Source organism: Thamnophis elegans, chromosome Z, assembly GCF_009769535.1.
Source record: "Thamnophis elegans isolate rThaEle1 chromosome Z, rThaEle1.pri, whole genome shotgun sequence".
Taxonomy (NCBI): domain Eukaryota; kingdom Metazoa; phylum Chordata; class Lepidosauria; order Squamata; family Colubridae; genus Thamnophis; species Thamnophis elegans.
The window spans coordinates 102,750,942-102,764,857 of NC_045558.1; the positions used below are offsets into that span (position 1 = coordinate 102,750,942).

General features: G+C 34.6%; 1 protein-coding gene across 4 annotated transcripts in view; it reads right to left on the reverse strand.

The window, feature by feature from the left end:
- TTLL6 (tubulin tyrosine ligase like 6) overlaps positions 1-13,916 on the reverse strand; it is a 49,334-nt gene that overhangs the window by 15,108 nt on the left and 20,310 nt on the right. For all 4 annotated transcript variants that reach the window (XM_032238080.1, XM_032238081.1, XM_032238079.1 and 1 more), the window contains 3 exons: positions 12,481-12,706; positions 10,831-11,012; positions 8,093-8,281 (listed from right to left, as the gene is read on the reverse strand). In XM_032238080.1, coding sequence (XP_032093971.1) covers positions 8,093-8,281; positions 10,831-11,012; positions 12,481-12,706 — 597 coding nt within the window. The remainder of the gene's footprint in view (positions 1-8,092; positions 8,282-10,830; positions 11,013-12,480; positions 12,707-13,916) is intronic.

Here is a 13,916-nt window from a genome sequence, read left to right on the forward strand (position 1 = left end):
GCTCACCTCACTCACATATGAATGTTCTGTAAGTGACATCCCATTCCTAATCCATAGGGTTCAATATGACGTCGGTCCACCCTTTGCAGCTATAACAGCTTCAACTCTTTTGGGAAGGCTGTCCACAAGGTTTAGGAATGTGTTTGTGGGAATTTTTGACCATTCACTCAGAAGCGCATTTGTGAGGTCACACACAGATGTTGGACAAGTTTACGTGGCCTACCAGTTCGTGGCTGAGTTGCTGTCATTCCCAAACACTTCCATGTTCTTATAATACAACTGACAGTTGACTGTGGAATATTTAGGAGGGAGGGAATTTCACAACTGGATTTGTTGCACAGGTGGCATCCTATCACAGTTCCACGCTGGAATTCACTGAGCTCCTGAGAGCAACCCATTCTTTCACAAATGTTTGTTAAAACAGTCTGCATGTCTAGATACTTGATTTTATACACCTGTATTGGAACACCTGATTCTGATTATTTGGCTGGGTGAGCGAATACTTTTGGCAATATAGTGTATCTTAGAGGCACTAAGAGACCAGTTTGATATAGTGATGAAGGTCCTGGCCTAGAATGCAGAAGACTGTGAATTCTAATCCCACCTTAAGCATGAAAACCAGCTGGGTTGACTTTGGACCAGTCACTCTTTCTCATCCCATCTCACAGGGTTGTTGTTGTGGGATAACAGGAGGCAGGAATACTAGGTATCGTAGCCACCTTAAATTATACAGATAGTCCTAAACTTACAACAGTTCATTTAGTGAGTACTCAAAGTTACAGCAGCACTGAAAAAAGTAACATGATAATTTTTCACACTTACGGCCACTGCAGCATTCCCATGAACACATGATCAAATTTAGATGTTCTGCAACTTACTCATATTTATGACAGTCGCAGTATCCTGGATTCATGTGATCACCTTTTTGCAAACGTTTGAAAAGCAAAGTCAATAGGGAATCCAGATTCACTTAATAACCATGTTACTAACAAATGCAACAATTCACTTAGCAACTGTGACAAGAAAAGTTGTAAAATAGGGCAAACTCACTTAACAAATGTTTCACTTAACAACATAAATTTTGGGCTCAATTGTGGTCATAACTCGAGGACTACCTGTATAGCTATAAACAAAGAGGGGAGGAACCTATTTCAATAATAGGTAAAGTTAAAGGTTTCCCCTGCCAGTCATAGCCAACCCTAGGTGCTGGTTCTTATCTCTGTTTCTTAACTGAGTGAGCCAATGATATCTGAAGATGCTTCTGTGGTCATGTGGCCAGCATGAGCATATACTTTGCTAAATGGAATGCTGTTACCTTCCCACCAAAGTGGTATCAATTTATCTACCTGCACTTGCATGCTTTCAAACTACTAGATTGGCAGGAGCTGGAGCAAGAACAGGAGCTCACCCCATCAGGCAACACTTGGGCCTTGAATCTGGACTGTCAAGTTTCCAGCTGACAAGCTCAGTATCTTTAACCGTTGAGCCATTGCACTCCCTCAATATCAATAATAATAATAAATTAATATATGATTTAGATGATAGATATCATTATATGATTGTTGACTTTGTACATAAATTTTATTCTGGTCTAGTATACAAAATAAGAGAAGGAGGAAGATAAGCAAATGTGATTATATTAATTAAAAATGTCCTTTTCCTTTTTTCAGTTCATTACTGTCAACTGCCCAATGGGCATCCCTGAAAACAGGGGCGAGATGGTCAGCTCAGTTGGATTCTCCCTTCCCTCCTATCTGGTCCATAGCTACAAATAGTCCTGTCAATATTTCAGCACCTGCTGTGAAATTTCATTTACATTTGTTTAAATTGCTTGTAAGACATTTTCCCCATCGTGTCATTTCTTGGAGACTGTATGGACAAGTGCCTCCAGTTATCTTGATAAGGTTTTTTATTGCCTCATTTTTAGGGCTGAGAGAAAAGGAATGGCCCAAGATCATCTAAGCCTTGGTGCATGTCTAAGTTAAGACCAGAACTCACACTCTCCCAGTTTCTAGCCTGATGCCTTAACCATTACACCAAACTGGCTTTCTGTAAGACAGTTTATGATAGTTATCCTGAAAAGCTGGATACAAATAATTTTATTGAAGTATTTAAAGGGAAGAATTTAATGAGAGCAGTCAACTGTAATGCAATCAAGTAAAAGCAATGCTAGTTTGAAGCTTAGAGGTGTTCTTAGAATCTGAGCAGATTTCTCCATTCATTAGCCCATTTCCTCTCCTCTGTAACACTACCCAGCAGGAGAGTGTGTGTTAAGAGGAGGTTAAGAGGAGAGTGTGTGTAATAGAGGATGCTCTATTTCTTCATAGGCTGATTGCCAAGAGATGAAGAAATAATAAGCACAGAGAAAACAGATTTTCTGAATGTACATCCTTGCAGAGTTGTGTCATTAGAAGCGACTTCAAAAGCTAACCTGATGTGCCTAGACAACAAACTATCAGAAAGACATATCGCATGCGCACACACACACAGAAAACAACATACACAAAATTATTTCAAGAAGTACTCATGCAAGGGACTTAGTTACATTAAATTCACAGTTTTTCTGGATAAACATTTAAACTGAACAGCAGGGACAGAGAATTAATTGATACAGAACATTTCTGTCCCCAGCAATCTAAAACTCCTAGGGTTATCAGTGCATGTAACATAGATGTTTGTGCGGGTAAGATTATCATTCCTGCTGTCAAGCAAAACCAAGCATTTAATAGTGAGTGCCATACCATGTGCCCGAATCATACAAGTGGCAAGAAAATAGGGGCAGTCAGGCATAACACAGGTTATGTAGACAGTAAACACAGGGTCAATCAAAATGGACTCAAATGTCTATACACCAATGCACAGAGTATGAGGAATAAACAGGGTGAATTAGAAATTCAAGTAAATGAGGACAGATACGATATTGTTGCCATTATAGAAACTTGGGGGATGAAACCCACAAATGGAACATACAGCTAGGAGGATTAAAATTATTTAAAAGAAATAGACCAAATAAAAGAAGAGGTGGAGTTGCACTATATATAAGAAATAACTACATCTCCACAGAAATAGAGCCCACAATGATGAGAACTATCTTGAATGCATTTGGGTCAATATTAAAGGTTGTGGGGAAAATGACATTGCCATAGGTCTATACTACAGGCCACCCAACCAAGTAGAGGAAGATGAACTTTTTGCTAGTCAGCTAACTAAGGTATGTAGAAAGCACAACACAATAGTAATGGAGGATTTTAACTGCCCTGACATCAACTGGGAAACAAATTCTGCACCAAGTGGAAGATCCAACAGGTTCCTAACAAACCTAGCAGACAACTTTGTTTCCCAAAACGTAGAGAAGGGAACAAGGGGATCAGCCATATTGGACTTAATTCTCACTAACAGGGAGGAAATGATAGAAGGTGTTGAAGCCACAGGAACGCTAGGGGCAGGTGACCATGCAATATTGGAATTCAACATTATGCAAACACAAGTAGTAAAACAAAGTCAAACTAGAGTCTTGGACTTTAAGAGAGCTATTTTCAATAAACTTGGAGAGAGCTTGGGAAGAATTCCATGGATGAGAATCTTCAAGGGGAAAACAACTCAAGAAGCTTGGGAAATTTTGAAAACTGAGATTACAAAAGCCCAGTCTAGCACAATACCAAAGAAAAAGAAAAATAATAGCTCTCAAAAGAAACCAGCATGACTGCATAAACAACTCTCCGACAAATTGAAAGACAAAAAAGATAAGTATACAAAGTGGAAAGAGGGAGACATAACTAAGGCAGAATATCAGAAATAGCCCGAGCCTGTAAAGATGAAGTGAGGAAAGCTAAGGCTCACAATGAAAAAAGGCTTGCCACAAAAGTAAAAAATAACAAAAAAAAAAGCTTCTTCCAACATGTTAAAAACAAGAAAAAGGTTAAGGAAACAATTGGTCCATTGCTGGGAGAAAGTGGCAAGAAGGTGACAAGCAACAAGGAGAAAGCAGAACTATTTAACTCATTTTTTGCATCTGTCCTTACACAAAGGGATAAAACAGTCCAACCTATCAAAAACAGCACCACAAAAATCAGATTATGAACACAAGTTGAAAAAGGGAAGAAAATGGTATGTGAGCACCTGTCTAACCTAGACGAGTTTAAATCACTAGGACCAGATGGATTACACCCCAGGGTTTGAAGGAACTGGCAGACAAGATCTCAGAACCACTGAACTATATCTTTCAGAGCACCAGGGAACTGCCAGAGGACTGGAAAAGAGCTGATTTGGTTCCCATCTTCAAAAAAGAAAAAGAAATAGATCCAGGAAACTATAGACCTATCAGCCTGACCTCAATGCCAGGAAAGATTCTGGAAAAGATAATCAAGTAACGAATTAGCGAACATCTAGAAGTAAACAAAGTAACAGCCAAAAGCTAACATGGGTTTGTCAAAAACAGATCATGCCAGACTTATTGCAAAATTAGTGGCAAAATTGACAAAAGTGACAAAATTAGTGGACTGGTTGCCACGATGTAGAAAAGATGTGGAGACTCTAGAAAGAGTGCAGAGAAGAGCAATAAAGATGATTAGGAGATTGGAGGCTAAAACATATGAAGAATGATTGTAGGAATTGGGTATGTTTAATTTAATGAAAAGAAGGATTAGGAGAGACATGATAGCAGTGTTCCAATATCTCAGGGTTTGCCACAAAGAAGAGGGAGTCAAACTATTCTCCAAGGCACCTGAAGGTAGAACAAGAAGCAATGGATGGAAACTGATCAAGAAGAGAAGCAACTTAGAACTGAGGAGAAATTTCCTGATATTAGAACAATTAGTGGAACAGCTTATCTCCAGAAGTTGTGAATGCCCCAACACTGGAAGTCTTTAAGAAGATGTTGGATAGCCATTTGTCTGAAATGGTATAGGATTTCCTGCCTAGGCAGGGGGTTGGACTAGAAGCCCTCCAAGGTCCCTTCCAATTCTGCTATTGTATTGTATTGCTAACAATTCTTTGCAAAGTTGTTTGTTTTTCCCCTACTTGACAAAGTTGTGTAGAAGATAGAACCCAGGAAGACCAAAAATAGCTCTAATACTGTTTTTTACAAGATACTAGACAACATGGTTTAGAATCTATTCTTCTTAAAATCTCAATAATGGGTTAATACAATTATAAAAAAGCTCTAACAATTTTTCCAGTAACAAACTGCAACAAGATTTCCATGAAAGGGACCTGGTGGTGGGGGATGGGGAAGGAGCTGGAAATGTGGGATTTGAGGATTAAACTATTCTGGAAGTTTGATTTGTGCTAAAGTTTAGAATGTTTCCTGCTGTCTCTGACTTCAGTAGTTACTCAATTTATTATTCATTAGAAGATTTTCAAATTTCTTGCAGATTAAACAGAGACCAGCTTTTTAATGCAAATGTCTGTCAAGCCTACTTGATAAATGAATACTATCAATTTGGTTTCTTGCAAACTTTCCCCATTCTCCCATTCAAAATAATTGCAGATATAGGTGTAAATATTTTTTCAGAACTACTGTATATTCTAGGTATCTGATGCAGATGAAGTGTTTAATTTCTTTATATAGATTTAGTAGGCTGAATCCTGAATGATTCAGGGCAGCTTACACATGGTTAAAAGAGAAACAATTTCAAAAAACATCTGCACCTATACAAAACCACACCTTATATTAAAAAAAAATATCCCCAATCCACCAGAGTCTCAACAAACAACCCAATCCAAGGCCTGGGAGACAAGCCACATTTTTAAAGACGTATAAAGAATGTATAAAGTGGGAATTGTGTGAATCTCTTGGAGGACATTGTTTCAGAGAGAAGACTCTGAAAGTGTGCTTCTATGGTCCCACGAGATGACATTGTTTAACTAATAGAACTCATATCTTATTGCATGGGGGGAAGAAACCCTCAGTGATCAATGATCTTTCAAATAATCTCGCCCCAGAAAGAAGCAGGTTGAACAGCACACGGAAGTCAACTGGTATCCAATACAGCTTGTGGAAAATGGTGACTCATGGGAGCAAACAAAGATATTGTTTAAACAATATGAACCTTCTTGAAGACTGATCCTAAACTATGTTAATCCCTGCCTCACAGCATCAAATTGACTTCCATAGTCTTTTGCTGTTTTAAGTTTTTTTCTGTTTAGAAATACACATTGCAAAAAAATTACAGACATTGTTTGAATAAATTATCTGCTGTCCTTGCCAGCTTTAATTTTATTTCTTTTTCTGCCTAGTTTTCTTTTTCCTTTTACTGGTTTCCATTTATCATTGGCTTTAAATTGCCATGAATTTCCTTGCATGGCATTGGGAAGATTGGATGGTTTTTTAAAAAATAAATAACATTTTGTTACAAAGTTAATTTCAGCATTCTGATCTCACAGGACATCTAAAAAATCATTTTAAAAACAGGGGGCGGGAGGGCGGCGAACCCTGTTGTCATACATATATACTTGCTGATACCTTCTATGGTCAAGAAGACTCTTGCCAGTTTACTTAGCATTGTTAAAACACAAAAATGAAGCATTAAATTTAAACATTTTTATGTTAAAAATTAGTCCCTGTAATTTTATTTCAGACAAAATAGATCAAGTAATCCTTTTTCTTGACTTCCAGTAGGGAAATGGCAAAGTTGATGCCCCTCAGTAAAATGAAGAGGTGCTGAATAGTCCAGCCCTTTATGGATAAGGAGAGGACAGCTGCTTCTTACAAGGAGATCGCAAGATAGGGATTTCTGGTGGGTTTAGAGATTTGGGAGATGAAAGAATAGACATCTCTTTAAAACTGCAGTTGGCACCTTCAAAGACACTGGGTTTGCATACTTCCTCTTATAATGAACAATTCTAACAATTTTGGAAATTGTTTGTTAACTGCTCTTTGGCCATTAGGAATCTTCAGAACAATATATTTTATAGCACTAAAAGTGTTTCCTTCAATCTTTAGCAAAAGGAGTTTTTTAAAAAAGTTTAGGGACTTACATTTTTTTTTCTTTTTTCAGACTAAATAGGGAAAGGGTGACTAGAACTTTTGATTTTGGAAAGTTGCAAACTAAGGGTCCAGAGGGATTTGAAATTAATTGTGGAATTAACTATAATAATCCTTGTGTTTTGAATTCTCTTTAAAAAAAACCTTGACAGAATGGGACTTTGAACACTGTACTAGAGGGAATCAGAAGGAGCTAAATAATAACATTACAGGAGAATACTTAAATTTGATTTACTAATACAGAATGGAACAAGATTCTGTATTAGTAATGGAACAAGATATTTTAACATTGGTACATTAAGGGATATTTATGAACAATGGATCCAGAGTTTAATTTTAAGTGTGTCTGCCTCTTCACAGACACTGTATTTAAGATATGTCATGAAAAAGGAACAGGTTTTATCATACAAGACTAAGACTAACCTAAAATAGATATTAAAATTTAAATGATTTTTAAAATTAAAAATGACAGGCTACAAAAATGATATGGAAAAACATGAGATGGGGCATTCAAATGAAACTAGCTAAACACTATAAGGAATATACAAAATACACACCAAAACAGTGATTTAGATACTTTCCTATATTGAATTTACAAATGAGAGTTGTTAAAATTTGAAGAATTTTGTTAGAAGGAAAAAGAAAGAAAAATTTAAAACAAATCAAGTTCAAAGTCACTATTTGAAGGGACTAAAGATTAAAATTATCCAATGTAAAAGAAAAGAATATAAAGTTGATTTATATGATCAAAGTTAAAATAGGTCTGTTATTATCTCTAATACTTACCAGAGTTTGGTGTATCAGAATTCAACAACAAGGTTTTAAAGGCTAATTTATAGATAAGAGATGGGGTACTGGCAGAATAATTTGTTGTATTTTAAGAGAAAGTGATAAGTTATTAAATTGTTTGTGTTTGTTGTGATGAAGGAGGAAGTCATTTCATTATATATTTATTTCTTTACAATATCTTATTTTTATTTCAAATTTTCTTCCTATTTTTTTTTCTTTTCTGAACTTTCTGTGTTTATTTTTTTTGTTAGTTTGCATTAGTTTCTATTTTTGTAATTGTAATTGTAAATGACATAAAAAAGAAATGTTCTTTCTTACCTTGCAAACTCTTCACGAGCTCTGGAAGCTGCTGTTTCCTGGAAAAGTGAACAATTCTGTTGGAAAAACTTATTATATTTGTCAGAATCAGAATCAGGATATATTCGGCGATAACCTCCTGTGTTGTTTTCTTCATAGATCTCTGCTTGCTGAAGCCACACAGCCTGGCAGTTCTTGAATTCCTCGGCTCTGAAAAAAACATCCCCAAAATCCCTGTTAAAACTTCAGAGTGGGAGTTTTTTCCATTTCAATTTTCTGCTGTCCAAGCCATATTCAGTTAGCTCTATTCATACTGGACTAAAAAAATTTCACTTAGCTTTTAAGCATGTAAATATGCAAAATATCTTCTCCTGATCTTTTTGCTTTTGCTTACTAGACAGAAATTTCTTGGTTGCAGAGGTGCATAGTTAGCCTCAACCTTGCCACCTTTTCCCTCCCAGGGGAAAGCAAGGCCAGGAAAGGCATAACTTAACAAGTTCCTCCACAAGACACAAAAGGTAGGATGGATGAAAGGAAAATTAAATGCTGACGGGTCTGTGGCAGAAATTTACACAACTGTTTCCATTTTTCTTTTTAAGCTTAAAGGAGACCTTTTAAAAAATTAACATTTTTTATATTTTCTTTTTTAGTAGAACAGAAGCCCCAACAGGACTCAAATATATTGCATGTGCATTCCAGATAAATATATAAGTTTATCACACTGCTAAAAATATGATTGCAAATGCATATTTAATTGTGTAGTTTTTTTAAAAAATATATACATGATTGATAAGAAATTATATATTAAGAATTAATGGAAAGTAAACTGCCTAAATTTTTTTTACTGGGATTATAGCTATCCTGTAATGGGGATTGTTATGCAATTTCTTAGATTTTTAGCTTTATCAGTAAACATTTACCTGCAGGTCAATTTCTGTTAAAATGTTTACTAATATCATAATTTGCCCCAGATGCATTGATAGCATCTGAAATATATCACCACAATAATTTTTTAAATTCCAAATTTGATAATAATTTGGGAATGTACTTTGGATGGTTTTTTTAAGTGTATAGTTTAAATAATTAAGGAGCATCATAAAGGTGAATATTACTACCTCTAAGAGGTTTGAAACAAAGAATTAAGTATCCCATATTAAGAACTCTAGCTAAAATATTAAAATATAGTAAATATATTTATTAAAATCTTAAAATAAGGTTAATTCAATAAACTTTTTTCACATTTACTGAATGACTTACAACATTTAAACATCTATATTATTTTAGAAGCCCAAAATGAGTGAGGATACACTACTACTGTTTTTTTAAAAATTATCTGTAGCTTTGCTCATTTATTATTACAATAAAACTAGATAAATACACCTGAATTAGATCCAAAAAGTTGTAGTTTATGATTACATGAAGAATTGTGGAACAAAGATAGCAAAAAATATTACTTTTCAAAAGTTATTATTTTCAATGCTATAACCTGGGCTACCTATATCTATTTGTTCTTTATGAACTGCCTCTTTATTGTTATAATGAAAAAACTAAAATCATTTTGTTTGACCAAGGTTGAATTATTATTTAAAAATTACATCATATGTATATATTTGTTCTATTTTTTTATCTGCTTGTTTTCTGTTTTTTTTCTTTTTCTCTCTGTTTCCTCTTTTTCTTTCCTTCTTTCTTTCATATATTAAAACAATACATAAATAAAAGGAGTTCCAGTATGCACAGTTCTATACAAACTAGTTTTGTAGTCAGCTTTGAACCCTGCAGAATTCTGCAAAGCTTAGAGAAATGCTGAGTTTCCTCCGGTTTTGCTCCACTGTTACGTATAAGGTGGAGCATTCCACTTCTCAGGTGCACCTTAGCATAGAGAAATGAACTAAGGGGAAGTATGCCTAAAGAAAGGTGGGACTAGAATAAAACTAAATACAATTTAATTTTAATTTGATTCAGTACGATTAACATAATTATTTTCTGCATACTTAATCATGTTCTTCTGCCACATTAAAAGCTCAGTTAGGCAGGATGTTTTCCAGGAGATCAAAGGGACACACTGAAGCTGCAGCTATAGAGACTGCACTTCTACTTTTATAGGTAATGCAAAAGTCCCTTAAATTCCTAAAAAAAAAAAAAAACCCTAAAAAAAACCTGATAGGCACAAAAAGGGCAATGTTTGAAAAAGTTTATGTCTGAATGGCTAAATAAAGGATGCATTTCTGCCTACCTATCCTATTCCAATGCAGTGGAATTTTGCTTGAATTTTAATTACTAATATTTTCAATTGCAATGAGTCATTTATTTTTAATCACACTTGTACATTTTATAACCTCATCTAAAATTGAAGGACAGCAACAACGATGTCCTGGATGTCCTGTTAAGGGTGTGACCAATATACTCTCCCTAAAACATACATGAATAAATTTCTTCTTATATTTATCCTTTAAAAAACTAAATTTACTTGCTTTAAATTCCCTTTCATCTTATTTAATGCTACAACAATCATCTTGCTAATTCATGCTGACCAGTGTCACCTTATACGTAACAGTATCTAAACAACGGAATTTTATTTTTGTATTTTAAAACACATATACCATCTGTTTTATAGGGGCTACCAAAACTGCACGTAAATACAGCAATTTCAAATTCTGAAGGCCACTGTGATGGAAATTTATACTATTTAGAGATGCTTTGCAAATGAATTATAAATGTTCATTCCCACTGTCCCAGAAAGTGGATTAAAAATTTGAAACCTGGCTTCACGATTACGACACTGCTTGAGAAGCCTTTCTTTTCCTCGCCGTTTCTCTACTTCCAAGATCTTGCGCTTATCACATGCTCCTAGGTTGATCAATACCAGAGTGTCATATAATAGTTGGTCTTTTACTTCTTTATCCAGCCATGAATCCGTACTGAAGCTTGGAGAATGATTCACCTACAACCACAGAAATTGAATATATTTGTAGTTACTGCATTTTTGCAATTCAAAATAGCAAGTGTTTTGGGGAAAACAGAGAAGAAAGAAAAGCTTCTAGTGTTGATGACAGCAAGTAGGTTGTGATACCTTTCAAGTATTTGCAATTATAATCTATGATAATCAAATTGCATATCTGGGCTTGCACAGATTCAAATATTAATAAATAATTTCCCCAAGTGTTGAATTTACTTATTACATGCTCATCTGTGTTCCAAAAAACTTAAGGCGAGTTGTAGGATCTTTCTTTGTGGCCCATGCTCTTTATGTGGAAAATTAAGTCAACACTCAAGAATTTTAAATTGGAAATGTAACAGTCATTGCTGCGACTTTCATGAATCAGTAGATCCTTTTTATAATTAATTTTTTTCATTGGTATAGGATAACACAATTTTAATATAAAAACCTGTAAGCATAACCTAAATAAAATATTTATATATTTGGAAAGACTATTAGATAATAGTAATTTACATTTGAATTCATGATGAAAAATATTTGGTATTGATCCCAGTCTTGGCAGCGTGTTATTTACTATAAATATTAACAATACAATTATATAAATTTTCATGTGTAATAGATAGTATTATTTTCTTGCCTTTATTTCTTTCTAATACTGATATCATACCAATTCCTACTGTGAAAGGTTTGAAAGCTATATATATATAAAGCACAAGAAATATCTATTACATTATTGAAATTGATAAGCAATAAGTTCAAACTAAAGATAAATATTTCAGTGCACAAAGTTTAACCAGTTTCAGAAAATCTCACTGCTGAACTTTCAGACTGTTCCAAACAACCAAGACAATAACTTATATTTTAAGTAATAATTTTCTTCCCAAATAATCAGGTATAGAGTATTAAAAATAATTATTAACTATCATCATCAAGCCTGGCATAGAATGTGACTGGCTACAATATGGGGGGGGGGGAGTTAGCTAGATAAATTATTGCTCTAATTCTTCTAGCAGGTTTTTTTTGTACAATCGATTGAGTCTTCCCAATTAGTAATTTCCAAAAACAAGATTGTTGTTTAATTTAAAAGCAACATTTTCAATTGTCTAATGCCCTCTGCTGGCAGTCCATGTGATTGGAAGTATTGCCACAAGGCACCCATTGTTGAAGCAGAGAGATAGAAAAGGAAGAATTTAAAATAGAGCTTCAGAAAAACATAGGAGTAGAAGTTGTCTTAACTCTAAATGAAAGAAAGAGGGGTAGACATTCTGAATCCAAGAATCTTTCCAGTAGATAATTCTTGGAGCTACAAATTAGAAAATACAGTAGAGTTCACAATAAGAATATTAAGTAGAAGTTGTTGGGGAAATAGTGAGTTGCAAAAAAAAATCCACAAATTAGGAAGGAAATTATCTAATAAAAGCTTTCTGTGGAAGCAGCCAGACATCTATTTATTTCAAAATAAGGCACATACCTCAAGCAACCATGGTTTGAGTTTTCGATCCAGCAAAATATCAAATCCCAGGATCTCAAAACAAGCACTCCACATGGTATGGTTGGGAAAGCAAGTAAGATAATTATGCTTGAGGACAGGATGAGCTGATATCAATGTTTTAATAACAACATCTTCAATATCCTTCCATATTTGCCCTGTATTATAACCATTTTGCTGCATGTACTTATTAAAGGTAGACAGCTTCCTTTAAAAAAAGTAAGAGGGTAGAATAAGAACACAAGACAATATATTTGGGCAATTCACTTTTCTCTTCCACTTTTTAATTAGCTTCAAATTAAATCTATTTTCTTAATACATATGCAAACCTTTTTATTTCAAATACATGAATCTAGTTTGGAACAATAAGAAATCCGTAGTGTAGCTTTTACAATAACTAATATAAATTAACACTTAGAAATTATTTGATTAACATATTGTGTTATCCATGGATTCCTGAATAACTCACAATTTGCTGAATCCCATTACCTCAGAGCAACATGTAACTTCAGGACTAGTCTGATATATAATAATTCCATAAATAATAAATAGCTGAAATTACCAACTAGATGGATGACACAAAGCATACAATCATAGAGTCAGAAGAGACTTTGGAGGCTTTCTAAGCCAATCCACTACTCAGGGCAGGAATCCTTAAACCATCTCAAACAAATACAGTACCTATAAAATCTGTTTTGAAAATGTTTAGCAATGCAACTTCTCTATGAGGCAGGCTGCTCCATTTCTTAATAACTCTTGTAGTTTCTTTGGAAAGTTCTCTTTGAGTTTGAATTTCTCTCTGTAAAGCTTCTTACCCATCAATTCTTGCCCAACTCTCAAGTACTACAGAGAATAAATCCAAATCCTTTTCTCTGTGATAGGATGATGTGACAGTATTGTAAGATGTTATCATCTTTCAAATTGGCAAATTTGGGAACTGCTAAATAGATTGTTACAGGTACACTTGGTGGCTTTTGCCCACTGTGAATAGAGAGACCTACAGTATCACACACATGTAAACTTCCCCTGGGCACAGTCCAATGTACTCCTGAGAACATTATGACCATGCAACAGAATGCAATTGATGTTGCATGCTTCTGGGCAAGCACAAAAATTAGGATTGTTTGTTTGTTTGTTTGTTTGTTGGATTTATATGCCGCCCTTCTCCCAAAGGACTCAGGGTAGCATACAACATTAAAAAAAAACACATATTACAAAAGTTAAAAAGGAAATTAGATAGAGTATCCAAAAACAAATCCAATTAATATTAACAAAACTTTTTAAAAATTAGATTAAAATTAACAATTTAATCAATCATTTATTTTATTTTGTTCAGGCCAGGCCGGCTTGCTGGGAAAGCCAACTTTTTAGGGCATGTCGGAAAAACCGTAGGTCAGGGATTATGCGAAGCTCCGGGG